Consider the following 22,128-nt stretch of genomic DNA (forward strand, 5'->3'; position numbering starts at 1 on the left):
TATGTATGCTGGTGCCTAACTCACAAATAGCACACATTCAATTTTACACATTCGGTAATATGAGTAGCTCTCCAGGTGACCATTTCAGTTTTCAGCACTGAACCTGCTATTTCCAATTCCCTGCGGTGCAAATGTGGCTCTTAAAGATGGTTCTGCCTTAAGGGTTCATTACAGAGTCATTTGAACAATAACAAAAATAATTACACAAAAGATGGAGACCAAGCCAGCCAGCAATGTTGTCGTCACCGCCATTGCCCTTTTTATCCTGACTCCTGAGCATGTAGCTCAGGTAATAATACATCCTACTAATCAAGATCATAATTGTAGTACTAGTTAGCACTCATGAATGCCACACACCACATAATCTGGAAACCCTGACAGAACATCAGCTTCACAATTTTAGGAAGATTATAATATTTGAATGAATTTGCATACAAAGGAAGGGGCACGATGGGAAATCAAGTGCTTTGCCGGGGTCTCACCGGATTATCAGGGAAGATATTGGAACAGGATCTAGTCAAATGGGCTCTGAATCACAACCCTGCCTATTCCTCAGTAAACATGTAGATGAAGACACAAGCTCAGGTTTAAAATAGGACAATGCATTAGACAGCTTTTTGTGACTATAATAAGACAATTGATACTGATTACTTTGGAAGATCCATTTGGGTTCACACTTCTGACAATGCAGTCTGAGATCAGGTGACTCTGATCTCAACAATAAGGAGAGCCAGTGTGGAAAGAGAAGGAGAGTCATGCGACGATGTTTATGTCTATATAACAAGCCAAAAACATGGGCCATTCTCCTGTGCTCTTCTCAGGCCACTAACAGGGAACTGGATCAGCAGTGGCTCTGCCAGGACACAAAAGCACCACCAATATTGGATGTGGGTATCCCAGGTGTTGGTGTAACCAGCTATGCACAATACTGGGTTTAAGGACCAAGCCTTTAGCACATGAACCTTATGAGAGAGATATCAACATCTGAACTAATACCCAAACCTTATCAGCCACTGTGTCAGGGAACTGTCATTGAAAGCAATTTTGGAGTCCTAGGAAGCAATAAGGAATTTATTCTCTTGCATCATATCCAACATCTCAGTTGCAGAATTGGGAATAACGTTCCTGTAGGAAACAGTCCCAACTGATTATAACGAATTCTTATTACACAAAGTACACCATTAATAGATCACAATTTTAGCCTCCACACACTTCCTGTTCTGAGTTCTTACATCTCCATTATGATTCTGCTATCTCTCAAAAATTCCAATCTCCCATTTCTTGCTTTAACAAGTAGTATTCTACACAAGACTTAGTGGCTCAAGCATCTTTTCACATTATGAATTCTCCCTTTCCCCTCCTTCGTTAGTGTCTTGCTGCTATCAATTTCCTCTTTCCTTCATTAGATAGAAATGCATTTTCTAGCTCATGCCAGCTTCAAAGTACAGAGATGAATCAAATAGAATCTCCTCTCTCTTGGGTCTTGCATTTCATTAGAGGAGTTGAATATGTATAAATTATCTGCAGTGGTAGAAATGCAATGAGGAATTGTGAGACAGTGCAGAGCACTGAGAGGTGCCATTCAGTGTAGGGCAGTAGCAACAAAGAGGTCTACTGGGAGGGAGTCATTGGTGCTGAGAGCTGAGAATGGGTATTGGTATAATGGAGCAAAGGAGTCTTTTGGGAAGGAGAGTCCTCAGTGCTGAGAGCTGATGATGGGCTGGGTTGAGCAAGCTGGGGTAGGCTGATTGCAGTAAAAGTCCACCCAAAGAGATCATAAACTGGGACTGAGAGAGACCCAAGAGGGAAGTGGTGGGGTTCCCCCTCTTGGGTCACTACTCCCATGGGAGGGCATGAAAACTAGGACGGGGGCTGGGGTGGCTGGAAGGAGAGGCACTCAGCAATATCCGTGAGGGCTGGATAGTTGAGTTGGTTGGAGGGAACTAAGCTTCAATGCCCATTGACAGGTACTGGAGCCAAATGGGAAGCGGGACAGACTGGACTAGTCTGCTATGCATACTGGCAGGCCAGGGTGGGGGGCGGGTATGGTGGGGGTTATTGTGGGTCGCCCTGACAGGGCTGCAGCCCCCACTGGTTGATGAAAGGGTCGAGTGCATGCTGGGCAGAACCAGGCTGGACTGCAACACCCTTGGTTCCAGTGCAAGTCAGGACTGAGAGCAGAGCCAGCCCAGCGATTGCAACCACCAACTGATTGTGGCGATGGACTGTGCCGGGCCCGGTGTTGCTGGAACATGCGAGAATCTGATCTGGGAATACCTCAAAGTTTCTTTGGTGATCTTCCCAATCGAACTGCTGGACCCAGAGCCCTGGCTAGGAGAGGACGGAGGACGGAACAGGTCAATCAACCACCTCAGCTAAACGTTGGGCATCGAAATACTGGGCAAATGAAGACTCTGTGATGGACTGTGACAATCAGTGGCTTCTTCAATGACCTAATCGAGCAGGGAGTGATGTGACTGGCAGCAATCCATAACTGGAGGACTATTAAGACCACTTGAGCAAGTATCTCAGAGCATGCCCCACATCCGGGACTTTGGGCGGGTGGGAGAATGGGTGGGGATTCTTCCTCAATATACCCCTTCACCTCAGATACATAAATAGTATAATAAAAATATATATTTAAAAAAAGGCTATTGCAAAAGTGTTCTCAGCATGGTGGAGGACACATGGAGTAATTAGGTCTCCCATGTGGGTGCAAAGTCCCAAGGCTTTTGGTCATCCTGTACTAGTTTCCCAGGATACAAGCAGGAATCTGGATATAAAGTGAAGCAGCTGGGACACAAACCAACTTTCATATAGGATCCTGGCACTTGCGAGGCAAGGATTTAGTCACTGAGCCATTATACCAGGCACCGGGGACATATTTTCCACTTACTGGTTTACTTCTCAAATGCTCGCAGCCCCTAGGACTGGGTTTGGTCCAAGCCCAAAGCCCTGGAGCTCCATCTGAGTACCCCATATGGATGACAGGGACCCAAGCCCTTGCACAATCATCTTCTTGTATCTCAGATGCATTAGCAGAGCTGAATCAGAAGCACAAAAGCAAGGGCTTGAGTCATCACCACAATCTGATATGGGCACCCGAGTGGTTGCTTCACCGGCTGTGCCACAAAATCTGTCTTGACACATTTTGGTTTTTCTAATAGTCACTTGAATGATAGTGTGATGATGTCTTACTGTGGCTTATACCTGTGTTTCTCTGATGAAATGTCCCAAAAGTGAATAATTTTATCACTAGTTGCTGTTTTGATTACTAATAGAAACAAAAGTTTGTGGGTTATTTTTTTCCATCTCTTCACTTCTTTTAGAAAAGACAAGAGTTCAGAAACAAATGGATATCTGAGAAAAAGTAAAGTTGGTTTGAATTTGAGAAGACGCAAGAAACAAAAAATGTGAAGTTGGCAGTTGTGCATTTAAGGTGGTTTACAAGCAGGAGGCATGATTTGTGTTTTCTTCTGTCATGTAAAACTTGTTGGAGTATAATAAGCAATTATAGTTCTACTGAGCAAATAGTTACATTCAGTGAGGCACACATGAGTCAGGAGACCTGAGCCTGCATGATAAGGTGGTTGTATAATGAGGCAGGTAATGCGAACAGACAGAACATGATAGAGGATTGTGTATTAGGTGAGGTTAATTCTTACTCTAAGAATTGGGAGATAGTTGGCATCAGATAAACCAGGAAGTCAGACGTTGGAATCCTTACAATTGTGTTTATAAAGGAGCTATGGTAATCTGGTAATCTTACATATCGATTCCTTGGTACACTAGTCAACTGACTGTTGGTTTCAAAACTGGCTCTGCAGATACACTTAGCAGGTTGTAAGAAAGGAATCACCATGTGGATGATATGAAAGCTAAAATATGGATGATGAGGGGTCTTCTGACACAGGTTTGTGAGAGCAGCTTCCCAGACAGAGAGAACAACAGGTGCAGCAAGTCTGTGGCTGGACTGAGAGTTTTACCTTAGGGGAGCCCAAAGGAGATTATCCATAGTTGGAGCTCAAAGGAAGAGAGAAAGTGTGGAATGCAACTACTTCAGAAAACCAAAGTGTAGTTCTTACAGGTTCTTATACCTCTGCAAAGGATCTGGCTTTAATTCTGAGTGCATGGGAGGCATGTTAAAACAGTTTACTCAGTGACATCTGTCTTATCGCCTAAATACTTGGATCCTCTGTTGTCTCTAGAATCAATGGGAGTGAGAAAGGATACCATAATACTGGAAATGGAGAGATAAGTGCAGACTGTACTGTGATGATCTGACAGATGTGGTAATATGTTGCATTAGGGTGTGATTGTGGAGCTGGAAAATGGTGGGCGGGCACAAGGCAGTAGATGACATAAATGTGAAGCATTTGTGTAGGATTCCTAATGTGGCGGAGGGGAATGGCTAGCTCCCAATATCCTGACATGAATAGTTAGTGGAAAGTCGTGCCATTAAATGAGGTGGAGAAGATCAGAGGAGGTTCTGTTTGGTGAGGATAATCTGGTTAGTACGAAATAACTGGTGTATAGAAACCTGTCTGAATCTGGGATCAAAGCAGACTGATGAAGAGCAGAAAATGTTTAACCTGTGTGGGAACTGCTTCTTTAGAAGTGAAATGATAACACAGGATATTGATCATGTGAGACAGGGGTGCAACCCACAGTGAGGAGAGAGTTCCTGCAGTGTGCCCCCTTTCAGTATTCTGACAAGATATAATGTATCAAATCACTTCCTTTGCATTTGGAATGTGTGATGTTGTACCTGAGACAGCCTTAAGATAGCTTTTTAAGCTGATATTTTCACACATTTTCTTAGTTTCTTTTTTTATGTAGTATGTGTTTTCATTTTGTTTGAAAGCAGAGACAAAGAGAGAGAAAGATAGAGAGAAGAACAAATACGAAAATAGACTCTATCTGCTGGTTCACTCTTTGGCAGCTATGAATCAGGAGCCAAGTCTGGATCTCCCACACTGCTGGCAGAAATCCAAGAGGTTGAGCCATAACCTGCTACCTGACAGGATGTGCATTAGCAAGAAGCTGGACGCTCAAGCAAAGCCAGGATTTGAATAGAACCATCTGGTGTAAGATGCAGTGAGCCTAAGTGGAGTCTTGCACACTGTTGTCAAAAGTGCCCCCTCACATGTGTTTCAATTTCTTTATAGGATCACTGTTTGCATAAATTCAAATTTCTTAGCACTCAGGTATGGGTCTTTCTATTCCGGTCTCTTTTCTTGTCACTCTTTTAATATGTGTCTTCTACTTTGGTCTCTTTGTTTACCATTCTTTTCTTACTATCATTACTCCTGGCTGGTGCATAATGAACTTTCCATGTCTTGATGCATTGTGTAATGGTCAAACCTGAGCAGGTAGTACATACACTGCTGTAAAATTTCAACATTTTTATGAATGCAATTTAATCCTTCTCTTCTAGCTATTGTTACACCCACAGAGCAAGATTGTTAACTGTGTTCAGTGTACTGATCAACAGAGTATCAGGACATATCCCTTCAATTAGATTACACATGCTAATGCAGATTTTCTGCTTTTCTTTCTTCCAGTTCTGTATGGTCTCTGGTCACCTCTGTTCTATTTTCAGATTATGTTGAGATCAACTTTTTCAGGTTTCACACATACTTGAGGTAACACAGTAGGTTTCTACCTGTTCTTGATACATTTTCTTTCACCATGTATCCTCCAGCTCCATCTATATTGTAAAAGCAATAGTATTGTATCTTTTTCTGTGTCTTAATGATATCACATTGTATGTATATACTGTATTTTCTTCCTCTGATGGATGTTGAGGCTGTTCGTGCATCTTGGCAATTCTGAATAATGGCGAAGAGAACATGAATGTGTCAGTAACTCAACAAACTTATTGATATTACTTCATTCCGTATACCTAGTACTGGTATAATTCTATTTTTTTTTTCAGAAATATGCATACAGCTTTCCAGGTTTGTGTTACCAATATAAGATCCCACCCACAATGTCTAAGAATCCCCTTTTCTCACACCCTTGGCAAACAACTGCCACATTTCTCATTTTATGAATAACCATCCTAACTGCCTAACTGGAACATGATTCTTGATGATTAGTGATGTTGAGTGTGTTTTCATATACCTCTCTGCATTCGTGTGTTTTTGTGTAAGAAATATCTATTCAGATCCTAAGTCTGATTTTCAAGTTATGTATTTGGAAAGCAGAAAGATTCTGAGGAGATCTCTTCTTGGTTAGCTCAGTCCTCAGTTGTTTACCACAGCTGGAGCTGGGTAGGAGCTAGCATCAGTAGCCAGAAAGGCAATATAGATCTATCCCAGGAGTGGTAAGAATTCCATTACTTGAGTCTTCACCACTATCTCCCAGGGTCCACATTAACAGTAAAATGGAATCTGTCTCCAGAGGTAGCCCTTGCTCCCAGGCACTCCGATGAGAATCACAGGCATGCTAACACCTGCCGTTAACTTCTAGGCCAAATATCTGCTCACACATTTTCCAAGTTGGACTAGATTTTTTCCACTTGCATTGTGCAAATGCCCTATATTTTCTGATATTAACTAATTGTCAAATTGTAGTTTAAAACTATCTTCTTCCATTTATCAGTCCACCACTTTGCTGTGCAGAGTCCTTTTGGTTTAATGTAATTCCTTGGTAAATGTTTATTTCTGGTTCTTGTACTTTTGTTGTCATGTCTGAAACAGTAGTTCTGCAGTCCTGTTCAGTACCCTGACAAGTTCCTCTCTCACTTCTTTGTAGTGATTTTGTGATTTGGCACCTTGTATTTTAGATTTTCAATCTATTTTGAGTCTATCCAACTACATTCTTCTGTGTATAGAGATCCAATTTTCAATGTCATTTGTTTAAAAAAAAAGAAAAAATGCCTTTTCCTATTATGTGTTCTTGAAACTTTGGCATGATTTTATTGTGCAGGAAAGCATTAAAGGATAGTGGCTTGGGAGTTCTTTGTAGGGAGAATTGACAGGTGAAAGATTTCTTTCTCCCTCTCTCTCATAAAAATATGGGTGTATGTCTAGTCATTCTATTCAGTTCCAATGCTGAAGCAATACACTTTTAGCTCTGTAGTATGTTTTGAGGTGAGGCAAAGTATTGTCTTCAGTTTGGCTTTTTTTTTTCTCAGAGTCGCTTTGACTATTTGAGGCTTCTGTGGCTCTGAATTTCTGTAAGTTTTAATACAGGGAGATTGTTTGAGTGAATGTCCATAGATGTCCTTTTCTGTTGTTACGATCAATGTGTCTTACTTGAAAGTCAGAGAGAGAGAGAGATAGAGAGAGAGGGAGAGAGAGGGAGAGAGAAAGAGAGAGAGAGAGAGAAAGAGAGAGAGAGAAGAAAAAAATCATCTGCTGGTTCATTCCATGAATGATCACAAAAGTTGGCACTGGGGCCCAGCATGATAGCATAGTGGCTAACATCGTTGCCTTGCATGTGCCAGGATCCCATATGGCCGCCGGTTCTAATCCCAGCAGCCCTGCCTCCCATCCAGCTTCCTGTTTGTGGCCTGGGAAAGCAGTCTAAGATAGCCCAAAGCCTTGGGACCCTGCATCTGCATGGGAGACCCAGAAAAGAATCCTGGCTTCGGATTGGCTCAGCTTCAGCTATTGCATCCTCTTAGGGAGTGAATCAATGGAAAGAATATCTTCCTCTGTGTCTCTCCTCCTCTATGTATATCTGATTTTCCAATAACTTTTTAAAAAGTCACAAAAAAAGAACACTGAGTCATTAACTGGAGCTAGGAATCAAATGTACTCACCCCGTCACTCTGAAATGGGATGCAGTGTCTTAATCACTACATGAAACCCTGATCTGTAATTTCAGGATTTGACTTTAAAAGTGTATTTAATATCAAAGCACCTAAAAACGGTAGGCACATCAGAAGAGGTATGATGATGTTTTTGTTTCTTTCAGCTAAATGGTATGCTTTTTTTTTTTTAGATTTATTTTATTTTTATTACAAAGTCTGATATACTTAGAGGAGGAGAGATAGAGAGGAAGTGGAGCTGCCAGGATTAGAACCAGCGGCCATATGGGATCAAGGCAAGGACCTTAGCCACTAGGCCACGCTGCCGAGCCCAATGGTATGCTTCTTAAATAAAGATCATTGTAGCTACTTGTTCTCTAGAACATTACACAGAGAAAGCATTGAAATGATGTCAATTCAAAATTTTGGTGATGCGGAGATAACATTCTCCAGAATGGTGGCTTTATTCAACAGGTGTCTTCTGGAGATTTCAGATAGCAGACCCTGATTTAGTCTCTGCAAACAAAAAAGATAAACAAGCATTGTTCCTAGGAAAGCTTAAATTCAAGAGGAGGGAGACAAAGGGGACTGGCATTAACAGCAAGTGCAATAGGTATGCAGACACTTCTCAGCTTATTATGAATTTATGTCCCGCATCACAGATGCATTTAATACAGTTGCTTATCAAACACTCTAGTTCAGTGACATGGCACAACACAGAGTGTGTTCCTGCCCAGGTGTAATTGGAGACTTGGCTCTCGTGAATTTACTGTGTGTTCATCATACCATGTATTAGAAATCCCAGGATGTGCTGGGCAGACTTGTGTGGGGTTTGGGCAAGTAAATAGATGAGGTAATGTGCTATGTGTAAGGTGAAAGTTGTTAGCACGCATAACCTACAGGAGCAAGCCCTTGGAGAAGTCCAGGATGGCTTCCTGGAAGACATGACCTTGCAGCAATTTCTGAAGGATGGTGGAGAGCAAAGTTAAGGGGAGAGACTGTTGTGGAGGAGCGTGCTACCCAGAAATGTCATTGAAGCCACTGTGTTCTTTGGGAAAACTCAGCTCTTGTTTGGATTTGGCTAGCTTTAGGTTCTAAATCTGACAGTGTCACTTTACTGACGAAGAGTTTCAGATGAAGGTTGAGAGATAAGTAGGACTCAGTCACAATGGCATGTGTATTAAAACCAAGGAAGAAACAGGGCAGAAAGCAACAGGTGCCTTCCTCAGAATGAGAAGATGACTGTTTATTTTCGTTTTTTGATACTTTCTTTAAAATGTAGATGTTTGCAAGTTTCAAGTGCTATCCCTAGTACTTCTTGTGCTCTAAAAATACTGACACAGATTTTAACTGAATACATTATTTTAAAAGCAGCTAAATTTAACTTGTGTTTTTCAACATGATTTCTAGATTGTGTATCTGGGAAAAAATGTCATTCGATTACAAATACATATATTCTAGAAGCATATTGGAGAAGAAGGCATATCAGAGGCTCAACAGTTTTATTCAAATATGATTTTTTTAAATTTCTAAAACATGAAGATATAAACTGGCAAAGAGAGACATGGAGAGTTTCCATCAGCTGGTTTATTCCTGAAGAGCAAGTAACAGCTGAAGCTGGGCCAAGGCTGAAACCAGGAACTGTGAACTCAGTCCAGATCGCCCATGCAGGTGACAGAAACCAAAGTACCTGAGTGTCCATTTTCTGCCTCCATGGGTAGACAGCTGCAGTCAGAAGCCAGAGCCAATCACTGAACCCAGCTACTCAGATGAGGGATGTGGATCTCTGAGCTGTAGTGCTTAACCTCTGCTCCCTGGCTATATTTGTAATTTTCATATGAGAACATCTTATCTCTCTCCATGGGACACACAAACTGTTACAGACCATTTATAATCTACCAACATTGATATACACTAACTGCCACAAAAAAAAGAATGAAAAAACTGAGTTTAAACAGGAGAGATTAACAATTCCATCTGGTAGTAGAGTTGCATTTTCAGGCAAGTTTCTCATATGGAGTGTCTTGTGCACTCTAATAGTATGATCCCATAGCCAAGTATCCACTTTGTGATCTAGCATTCTCTCTCTTTCTCTCTGACACACACACACTCACACACACACACACACACACACACACTATACTTGTGGATAATTTGTCTCTTGGGATTCTCAGGTTCCCTTTTCAGTCCTGTTCTATTTGTAAGAAATGTTGGCTGAGATGCAGTAAATTGACCTCCCTGGTCTCCAATGAGTAGTGAACATCTATCTGGAAAAAAAGTTTCCTAGTGAAATCTGAATGTCCCACTGGCCCACTGAGGGTAAACGTGAATTGCTATGCCATAACTACAGCACACACCAACCAGTAGCATCTGTCTCCATCAGTGGAGACAGGTGCTGATTCACCACATCTTCCTTTAGGTCGAAGTGGAAGTAGGGAAGTGGAGCAGAAAGTTACAGGAAGTGGAAGGAACTGGAGATAGAGTGGAACTAACCTTACCTCTATTTTAGTAAACTTTTATCAATCCAGTTACAAAAGAGGCTTTTGGTTCCCTTATTTTCCAGAGTGGAATTCTGGTTTCTGATCACACAGACACACACAGACACACACAAAGACATGCACACACACTCACTCTCTTTCATTTTGTAGTAGTAATAGTATTAGTAGTTGAGTTTTCTGTTGAGGCCCTGATGAGCTACATTACTCATATTAAACATATAAATAACAGGAATTCAGGAGCAGGCTCTTGGCACATAGTAAAAATCAACTCAATGACAATCGGATCACAATTAGATATTTTATGGGAACAATTTTTAATATTAATTTCTACCATTTTTCTTTCAAGGAAGCTTACAGGTTCGCTATCAGTTGAGCAAGGAAGACACCCACGTATTCACCATTGATACAGAGAACTTTGCTAATGGAAAGATGCATCACTTGAAGATAAACCGAGAGGGGAGGGAGCTTACCATGCAGGTAACTCACCTCCCTTATTCACAATCAGCCAACAGGCCTTGGCTGATCAGTCGAGGTTTTTTAAGCTTCTACCCAAAGCCAAAGCCAGATATAGCCAGATCGAAACATAACTCATACATAGCCCAGTCCTGGGAGAACTAGAGTATTGGTTGTCAAGATGTGTTTATTCCTCCCTCAGTCACCCAGAAAACCTACAGCATTGCTAGAAATATAAGTCCTTGGGCCTCATGTCAGATTAACTGAACCGGAAAAATATGGGAGAAGAGAAGAACATCAGGTGATTGTGTTATCTGGTTAAACAGGTAACACCCAGGCTGGGTTATGGTCATGAATACACATGGATAAGAGAAGTCACAATAGGTTCCAGCACGGGCAGTGGAAAAGGTATGCCAAAGAGACAGGGAGCACTGGGGAGAGCACAGGTGTTTTATGGTCATCAATTCTTGTGTTCTGATGTTAGGACTCAACTGGGTCTGAATGTGCACACATGGTGTACAAAATTGTGAGAAACTCCAATGTTCTCTGTATAAAGTACCAATACCAGGGCCTAATGTGGTAGCCTAGCGGCTGAAGTGCTCACCTTGCATGTGCTAGGATCCCATATTGGCACCAGTTCTAATCCCCGTGGACCCACCTTCCATCCAACTCCTTGTTTGTGGCCTGGGAAAACAGTCAAAGACGGCTCAAAGCCTTGGTTGGGACCCTGCATCCATGTGGGAGACCCGGAAGAGGTTCCTGGCCTGGATTGGCTCAGTTTCAGGTATTGTGGCCTCGTGGGGAGTGAATCAGTGGACACAAGATCTTTTTCTGTGTCTGTCCTTTTTGTATATCTGACTTTCTAATAAAAAATTAATAAATCTTAAAAAAAGGACCAGAAGTAGACAGTGGCAGGCCACATAGGAGACTAGACGGAGTTCACATCACCCGTTTATAGAATCCAGAACCCTCAGCAAGCCCTTCAGTCTACCCGGCCATCACCTCAGATTAGTTCTCATGTCCTCTACTCTCTCCAGCTAACTGTGGCAGCTCTGTCTTCGTTCTCAAGGACTGACTTTCCTTTCAGAGGAGCATAGCAGGCCCCTCTCCAGAGCCATTCATGCATTTGCCTGCATCACTGTCTTTTCACGTTCTCTCCATTCTCTTGGAGAACATGCAGAGTCCAGAGTCAGTTTCTGACTTCTGGCGATGGCCTGGCCAAATCCTAGCTGTGTGGCAACTTAGAAATGAGCCAGTGGATAAAGGAGCATTTTTTTAATCACCCCATGCCCTGTGCTGTTTGTAAGGCAAATCAAATAAACCAATAAATATTTTAAAAATGGCAAACAAAAACCTCCCAGAAGGGAAGGGCATTTATCTAAATTAATGTATGGTTTCATTTTCTCTCACATCGTAATTCCCAAATTTGTGGAAATACTTTTGTATACTTCACTTCTCAAGTTCACTTTATCTTTTTTTTTAATTTTCATTTCATCTTATGGCACAATTTCGTAGGCTCTAGGATTCCCCCAACCCCTACCGATGCCCTTCCCGCCATGGTGGATTCCTCCACCTTGTTGCAGTATTACAGTTCAAATCCAGTCATGATTCTTTCATTGCAAGCATGTACCATGCATAGGGTCCAGCATCTTATTGTCCCAATAAATTCAACATCTTCTTGGGGAGACCATCTCTGGTCTGAAAGCAGAGCTGGCAGAATATCATCCCATTCAATGAAAAGCCACCATGTAACATCAACAACAATTTACAACATTATGGAGTTAATTAACATGGTATTGAGTAACCAATATGCTAGAAAATGCAAGTTCTTAACCACATCCTGTGACTACCTCATTGACATTTCAATTTTAGTTTATATACAACCAGCTGGTTTACATCTTAAAATGACTATAGGGTAGTATTCATCTGTCTTGTGTTTCATTTTTATATTTTGGAGTTTATAGTGTTGAATCATAGTTTTTATTGAACTTGGTAAATTTTAGCAAATCAAGATTTATTTTTCCCTCTCAGCCGCAGTGGATTAGTACTTCTCAAAGCATTCATGGTCTTTTCTTGCAAATTCCAATGTTCTTGCCAGCACTTCATCATTCCTGTCCTCTTGGTGGCCATGGGAGGCTCTTTACTCTGAAAATGGTTTAATTCTTATATGCTTGCAGGATGCCACTATCACCTTGTGTTTCTCCTGTTTGTGTGCATCGCTCACTCTTTTCTGTTGGTCTTCAGTTTGTACATGACAATGCACATTGGAGAACCTTAGAACTGAAAGATACCTCTGTTCTCTCTCTGTACTCACTCCTTGGCACATCTCATTCAGCATCAAATTGTAAATGCCATATATAAGTACGCATGGGCATAATGCATTATCGATCTATCTATCTATCTATCTATTTTATGTACTTGTCCCAATGTACATCTAACCCCATTCATATATATATATATATATATATATATATATATAATGTACTTGTCCCAATGTACATCTAACCCCATTCATCCAACAGATTCAGGATGTGAGCTGCTGTAGTTTCTCCTTTGTGTCCTTTTCTCTTTTTCTTTTTCTTTTTCTTTTTTTTTTTTTCAATTGGGAACACAGATCTCCAGAGAGAAGAGATGTAGAGATATCTTCTGTTCTCTGATTCACTCCCCAAATGACTTAACAACCCAGACTGAGGCTATGCAAAATCAGGAGCTAGGAGCTTCTTCCAGGTCTCTCATGCAGCCACAGTGTCCCAAGGCCTTGCACCATAATTTGCTGTTTTCCCTGGCCACAAGTAGGGAGCTGGAAGGGAAGTAGAGCAGCCAGGACATAAAATGGTGCCCATATAGGATACCAGACTGTGCAAGGTGAGGATTTAGTAAATGAGCCATAATGCTGGTCTCACTTATCCTCTTTTTGAACTCAAAAAAGGAGAACTTGGAGCCTGAGCCTGCACTCAGGAGCATGAATTCTTGGAACTTGGTAATTTTTTAAGGTTCAGATGCCCCCAAAGTTTAATAGTGATAAAGGTGTATTTCAGTGTCCTTATATAAAATGCATTGATAGATTAGACATGAATAAGCAAAAGCCAGCACAAAACAAAGGTGCAAAGAAAAAGGGATCAGAAAGTTTAAAATCAACTAGATCATTCTTTTCTGGTGGCAGAGGGGATGATGCTCTTAAAATTAAGAAAAGCATCGTTATACATTCATTCAGCTGTGAATTCAGCTTCCATCATTTTTGCTGTGTGATCCCAGACAAGCTAACATTATAAACTCTAGTCTACTTAAATTTCAATGTCTACAATTATATCTATTTAGAGCTTCGCTGTGATTCAGGAAGAAAAACCCTCCTCTCAAGTCTTGGATTTCAATCAAGGATACCAAAACCCTCGTGTAGCCAGGGTGGAGATGTCACCAAAGACACCCTAGAGTTATGGTGAACTCTGATGTCACAGCACCAGGTAGAAGGAGAAGCAATACTGGGATTAAACCATTCATTTTATTCTCTTAAACAACGTGGCCAGTTCCCAGAATAGACCCCCAGAAAACATACATGACTATGATAACAATGTTTATTCTCGAGGCATCAAGGGTTTAGTGGAGTAATTGAGAGCGAGAGAGAGAGAGAGAGAGAGAGAGAGAAGATTGATTTCATGCAGTACCTGAAACAAAATATCAGAAGCAGGACAGAGTCAATAACATCAACTAAACTATTCAGAACATCATAAAATCATTCAAGATATAACAAATGAGAAGGATTTATAGCAGTATGACATTTAAGTAGATACATACAGGTGTGTTAAATGAACATACTAAAAACTCAGAAATGAAGATAGTTTTAATCTACTAGTTTCTCAAATATCCATAGACACAACAAAATAAAGCAGACATGATGTCATATAATAAAGGGATCACATGGCAATTCATTTGGCTCCTCATGACCTTAGCCACATTGTTAAGTTATTGGCTTCATTGTATCACACTCCTACCCACAAACACACACACACACACACACACACACACACACCACACACACACACACACACACCAGTCACATGCATTGTAAGGAGATGCTCAAACAGTGACCAAAAGATTGACCCCGCCATCCTGAACCCAGTGGCCACCTTGCATACCTGCTTACCCAACATTACCTTCAATCTCCTAGGTCATGGTCCCATAGCGGCTGCTTGTCTAAGCTTAGAGACCTTCAAGTCCAAACAGTGCACTCCACCAATCCCTTGAGGCATCCATCTCTGGTGTTCATCTAGTGCACCTGCCAATCCCTGACCTTGTGCTCCCCACACCCCAATCTGAAGCCATAAAAGATGCCTCTCCCCTTTGCTCTCTTTCTCCTCTCACTTTCTCCCTGCCCCGTGGCTCTGTCCCCCATGAAAATAAAGACCTCTCGTGTGCTTCACTGATTGTGTCTGGTGTCTTGGATTTGTGGGAAAATGCTAACACAAACATCAGTCATTGCCTAGTAAAATTGTTATAATATTCAAGGGAGGAGTATGTTTGGACAGATGTATTTGCATTTTGTCTTACACACCATCAAGTGTTAAATACTTGATGCACATTACCACAAGGTAGCAAGCATATAGTCTTGCACCACAGGACACCACTAATGGCCCTTTCCTAGGGCAAATAAAGTTTAATCAGGGAAGAAGAGTGCAGAGAAAAAGGGAGGAGGGAACAGTGGTAAATTAGTCCTGGAATCGTGGCTTCATGGACATGGTCAAATTAGGCAGACAGCCTCTTTCTCCTAAGCTAACCTCATGTATACTTTATCAATTTAATGGAAAATGGAGTTAAACAACATATCTATTTATGTGCTACAAATGCACATATGAATCTCTCCCTAACATGTGGTTTCTGTGAATTAAAGACACTTTCCCCCCACCATAGGGCAATGAGAAGCTTTTCCAGAAATAGGATCACATGGATACTAAGAACATAGTCTAAAGGAAATAGATTTGATTAGACTGAAAGCAGTGGCTGTGCTGGAGCTAGATCCCCGGATAAAGGGATGGGGCTGGAATAATCAGTGAGCAAGGTGAAAGGGTCGGATGCCTGAAGGATGATCCCAAAAATTCAGTCCTGTAAACTTCAGTGGTGACTTTCAGTCACTCCAGAAGGTGTGGTTCTCAGTTGCATGATTGGTAGTAACTGTGCAGCTGGCCTCTCTTCCCTACAACACATCTTGTCATCTGTCTTTCGGGCGTGTATGGCACCCTAGCCTGGACCGGAATGAGAACACAGAACGTGGAGAAGACTAGAATAGGGATGGATGCTCAAGAGAACAAGAAGAGACAGGAAATGAGTGCCTGTTTAAAACTAATCCTGCAGGGCTAATCCCTGAGCAGATTTCATTTGTTTGCTTGTTTTCAGCAAAGAATTTGCAAGGACATCTCAGTGGGAAGAAAAGTACCTCTCAAAAAGCTGCGTAAAATGTCTCAGTGTGAAGGCTTCTGTGAAACCAAGCATTTTACAAAGAAGGAAATTTGTGTGTATTGTGAGAGAATTAGTGAAGCATTTCTAATCTCTCCGGAGAGAAAATCCTAGACAGGGGTCTGCTCTATGTGCTCTGAATGTAATTTAGTTGTTGCTTCTTTTTTTCCAGCTATTTATGGATTGGAATCTTTAAAAGCCCTTCACCTGCAGATCTCCACTGATGGCTCTTTGTTCTGTGTTCTGGCAGGTGGACCAGCTCAGCTGTAACTTCTCCCTGGAAACCAAGCTTAGGTCGGCCAGGTCCTTGACCCTGGGCAAAGTCACAGGTCAGCTGTTTCAGTGCACACCTCTGGAGTGGGATCTGTTAGCATAAACAAGTGAATACACACATTGTCAACCCGACCACTAAAATCTGGAGCCTTAAGCCCATCCAAGATCTGACATTCAGATTGCTGTAATGAAAAATGCTGAGATGCGTATGTGATAAGGATGGGGACTGGAATTTATGTCATTTTATATTGCTTGAAAGAAGTACATTCTTGAAGTCATTTAGTAAAATCACAAATATCCACTTAATTTTAAAATACATTTATTATTTAAATTTTGCTTAATTTTTACTTTATATAAACATAGCTAAGGAAATCAAAATTTGCAGAATGATTAATTGGCTCAAGCACATTTTAATTGAACAGTGATTGGAATTTGCCATTGTTACACTGTTTTTATTTTGACTGAAAATGTGATGCTTTAATTTCTACATGACATCCTTTTTGTCTTTTTCAAGAACTAAATTTTTTACTGATAAATTGCACATTTTTCAGACTTAAGCTGTCTTTTTTTAACTTTTATGATGAAGGTATTTTGTGTTATGCTTAGATATTCCTTATTAATATAGATATTACCATTTTGCCTTTCCTAGCACCTGCCCATTTATTTCTCATGGCTTTCCTTTCAATCTTTCTCTTTTCTTGAATCCTTATTTATAGCCTTGTAAAGAATATATAACTGGATTTTTATTTCATACTTAATCTGGCCATTTCTGTTTTAGAAATAAAAGGTATATGTCCTTTTCCTTTGGTGGTTTATGTGTACAGCTTGGTTTGCTTTGTTTTTTTCGTTTTTATTGCTCCAAGTTTTTCTGCGATTTGCAGTAAGTTCTTTGTTCTTAGTCACAGAATAGTGCAGAAAATATTATCCTCTTAGTGTTTTAGCAGGGAAGAACATATAACAAAAATTTAGTTGGTTATCAAATGCTTGCACTGATCATGATGTGGGTTCTTACTAGGCCTCTTTGGGCTGCATCCTCAAGTCATTACAAGCAAATCAGTTGGCCATCTGATAAGTTATCCCCCACTAAGGGTGGGCAGCAGCTCCCAAAGCATGGCTCCTTGTTCTCCCCCAAATGCAGAGATCTCTAAGGGCTGCCACCCTGTTCACCTAAGAGGGGGAGAAGGTCTCTGAGTACTGCTACCCTGTTCTCCCAAGAGGTGAGGAAGGTCTTTGAGGGCTGCCACTCCGTTCTCCCAAGAGGGAGAGAAGGTCTCTGAGGGTTACAGAGAGCGAGTCATGCAACTTTGCTTAATGGTAGGTAAGTTGGATAGGCAGGGCCCTAACTCTTGATTCCTTGAGGACTTGTAATTCCCACAACAGAACATGAACCTTGAAAATTACTGCAATAGGATTGAGAAAATATTAACTTCAGTTTCTCACATGACATCTGAATGAACTAATCAATCAGTGTTGATGTCTGTGTTGCGTTTTGTTTATTTCCCATTCAGTCGCCTCTCTGATTAACAATAATAGTTTCTGTAAAAACTGGTAAGTTTTATGAACACATACACATGTTTGTTTTTCTGTTTCCTTCTTATGTCTTGGGTTTTTCACATTTCTGCCAGATTAAGGAAACTTTCAAAAACTCTATATGAAAATGAAATGCTTGTCATTTCACTTTGACTTTTGGAGGTTAATTTAGACAGACATACAACTCAGTATTGAAGGGTACTTGTTCTCATGAAGTTGAGAAATCATGCAGTGTTGTAACGGAGCATGTTGGCACTGACTCGGTGAAGCAATTATACACAGCCCTCTCTCCCCAGCTCTGCATTCAGTGGTGTGGTGAGAGCGGCTTTCAGTTTTCCAGATAGAGAGCTCGCAGTTTGGAAATCTGAAATACTACTGCTGAGGGGCCGATTTTAAATTTTATTCGGTGCATCCTTGACTTATGTCGTCTGGGTTCAGTAGTTGTGATTGAATCATGTGCTAGCAGTCTGCCCTGATTCTGGAGGTGCTCAGATGAACTTCACCACCTTTACTGGCCAGCTACTTTTGAGGTTTGTCTCATTTCTTCTTCTTCTTTTTCTTCTTCTTCTTCTTATTATTATTGTATTACACAGCTTTCTGTCATGAATCTGGCTCTAGTTTTCTAGTGCACAAGGATTTCTGAAAAATCTTATTGGATGTGCTCATGGTTATCCATTTCTTAGTTGCTACATATATTTATGTAGCTGGTTCACAAACATTATCCATACGGATCATGTTCATTTATTATCAAATAATCTCAACCTATCAATTGTTATTCCTGCTTTCATTTCTCTATTCACTTTTTTTTTAGTATTGTCACTTAATCACTACTTTTATTGCTTTTTTTTAGATGCATCATGCAATTCTGTGTAGTCTGGGGTCCCCCCCTCACTTTCCCAATTTTTAATGTGAATTACATGCTTGTTAGACTTTCTAACTCTGTTTCTATATTGCTTATTTCTTGTCAAAAGATTTACTTCTTTGTTTGAAAGATAGGGTGACAACAAGGTATCTTCTACTCCTGGGTTACTTCTCCAAAGGCCTCCATAGCCAGGGACAGGACAGGCTGGAGCCAGGGTTGTGAACTCCCTGCTGTCTCACACATAGATGGCAGGAGACCAAGTACTTAGGCGACCACTACTTCCTTCCGAGGTACATTAGGAAGAAGCTGGATCAGAAGCAGGGAAGTGTGGACCTGAACAAGCGCACTGAACTGGGATGTCCATGTCACAAGTAGAGACTTAACATGCTACACTATAAATGCCAGCCCTGCTTACATGTATTGTACTGTACCGCGAAACCTAATATTCTGGGCAAATCAACTGGTTTAATTTACAAAGGCAGTCACCTCACTTAGGCAAAATCCCATTTAATTTATTTCAGAGAATAATTTTTCATTTATTAGGGTTTTATTTTTAAAGCAACCTAGTTGCCTAGGAAAGAAATTCTAGAGTGGAAAAACATTTTTGAAAAGTCAAACTGTTCCCTGTGTATGTGTTTTTTATGATTTTTCAACACTTTATGCATATCATTGGCATTTGTGTGTAGGGACAGTTTTAATGGGGATATTATATGCATATATTCACACATACATTTGCACGCACATGCGTGAGTGTATGCACATGCTAAAGAACATGCCTGTGTGCAGGTTGGTATGCATGAACCCATACCTGTTTGTACGCTTCTCTATGATTGTGGATACATTCATGTCCACACTTGTGCAGGCATATGAATATCACAGGCAGACTGTGATTGTCCATTTGGTTATTTACTCCCCAAATGCCTATGGCCACCTGTGCTATTGAGCTGGATCAGAAATGGGGCAGCCAAAATTGAATCGGTGCTGTTATGGGATGCTGGCTGAGAGCATGGCCCACTGTCATGGTTCTGGCTCCTTTAATATATATTATTTATAAAACATATGACGAAATCACATATCTGTCCAATTACACATTACACAACAGCAGTCTTGGAGGTCAATGCATAACTTACCACAAATGAGCCAACTTTCAATATCAACATGTAATTCATGTAAGAATGCCGGGCTTGTCTTCCAGAGATTGGCTTGTACTTTACACGGAGAGTAGAAGTGCACTTGTCCACCCCAGGTCAGTTTTGTACCCATTCTGCTTCCTAACAGAATTCAAGCTTTGTGTAAGTTTTCGTGCCCTCCTTGGAGGGATGTCCCAAACCACAATCCCTGAGTAAATCCTCTCTAAGAGGAGATGTGCACATTGGACACCACCAGAACTGCCTTTCACACAGTGTATTGGAGACGGCTCAATATGTGGACACTGATTCATAAAGCATATGCGGAATAGAGATCATGATAGATGCCATTCAAACTTACATCACTACTAAGGTTGCATTATACACAGTTTATTTGGCTTCAGGTGTCAAGATAGCAAAAAAATGATGAAGAGGGATGCTCTTGTGCATGTGAGGCACAAGAGGAAGAGCTAGCTATAAAAATATTAATCAACCTCTAATCATAATCCCACCTTCCTCATGAAAGGGAGTTCTGGAATGAAGGTTGTACTGTGAATGTAAAAATATATACATTTTTTATTGATAAATTATCAGAATGAAAAACGAACCAACACATACACACAGAGGAAATTTTTAATTTATTTTGGTGCAAAAAATGTAGGTGCATGCATATTTGTTCTTATAACACGCGCTTACATAACTCTTAAAATTATTAATTTGTCTTAAAAGTCACAGTTACAGCGGGAAATGTGCTATGAGAAAGAGAGAGAGATTCATTCTTGATTCAGTCCCTGGTTGTCTGTGACATCCAGCTATGGGGTGCTGGATGAGTCTGAATCCAGGAGCCAGCAGCTTCATCCAGGTCTTTTACAGGTTGACTGGAGCCCACATATTTGGAACATTTTCCACTACTTTTTTTTTTCAGGCCATCTTCATGAATGCCGAAGAGCAGCTGGAACAAAAATTGATGTCTATATGGAATGCATATATTGCTAGTAGCAGCTTAACACAGTATGCCACAAAATCAGCCCTCCTTTTTATGTAAACTTTCTAAAGCAACATTAAAGCATCCTATTTTCAGGATATATTTAGGTTTCATTGGGAGTCCATCTTTGATTCGGAGGCAGAGATGCATGCAGTATGTATCTTCACTTGTGGATATGATCATCTCTATTACACAGTTACATCCCCTGAAGTGAAAAGTTGTAAGACAAAATCAGCAACAGGAAGAGAAATGGAAAGTCTACACACCATGGAGTTAAACAACATGCTACTACTGAAAGACCAATGTGTCCCTAAAGAAATGAAAAGGAAAAAGAAAATCAAAATACCTTCTTGAAGAAGATGATGCCTCTGTATGAACTATGAGTCTTTAGGAATTTAATAAAATAAACTATTTTGAATAAATGAAAATCAAAACAAAGTAACAAAACCCATGAAATGTAGCAAAACCGATATTGAAAGGGATATTGATATTTCATTTTGAAAGAAGGTTGCCTTATACAATTTTGAATGGTTCCTGTACATTCTATTTTTAAAAATTTCTGGAAGATTAATTTCTTTTTTACTTCATTTCCATGAACTTTCTAAATTGCCTCTATGTATTGTCAAATAGTAGTAATTAACTGCATTGATCATGATATAGCAGAAGACGTTAAATTTTCATTTGTTAACTCAATTTTCAGTTGTTTACAAAATAGTTGCTCTGCATACCGGACCCTTTGTAGATGTTGATAAATATTTGAAAATGACAGGCTTCCTGACAATTAGAGTGATGCATATTATTGTGGTGGAATAAATGCTAGAAGAATAAGGAGTCAGAACTGTGGACATTATTAACTCAACCCAGATTCTCCTTAATCCTGCAACATCAACTTGACATTCCAGTGCCTTACATATGATGTGCAATGACCTCCCTCTGCTGTCAGATCGCTCTTGGAGTTGGGCGGACATCTCTATTTACTAGGCATTTGCAAGTCGACCATCAAACTTGGAACTTTAGTTGTCATAGGCGGACATTAGATGTGTTTTTTGCACAACAGAAACGTGGCTTATGCAGATATTCAAAGGATAGAAAGCCCTTTTACATATTTAGGGAAGAACAACTGATTGGTAGCACATGTCAACTAAATGAGAGAGAGAAAGTTCAGCTGCTAAGCCAGGCCAAGGAGGCAAATT

The 22,128-nt window shown here is 40.6% G+C and overlaps 1 protein-coding gene across 1 annotated transcript in view; it reads left to right on the top strand.

The window, feature by feature from the left end:
* The window catches only part of LOC101533345 (contactin-associated protein-like 5), a 326,990-nt gene that overhangs the window by 298,604 nt on the left and 6,258 nt on the right, over positions 1 to 22,128 (top strand). The window contains exons 23-24 of the mRNA XM_058664175.1: positions 10,604 to 10,734; positions 16,409 to 16,487. Coding sequence (XP_058520158.1) covers positions 10,604 to 10,734; positions 16,409 to 16,487 — 210 coding nt within the window. The remainder of the gene's footprint in view (positions 1 to 10,603; positions 10,735 to 16,408; positions 16,488 to 22,128) is intronic.

This window comes from Ochotona princeps, chromosome 5 (assembly GCF_030435755.1).
Source record: "Ochotona princeps isolate mOchPri1 chromosome 5, mOchPri1.hap1, whole genome shotgun sequence".
NCBI classification, from domain to species: Eukaryota; Metazoa; Chordata; class Mammalia; order Lagomorpha; family Ochotonidae; genus Ochotona; species Ochotona princeps.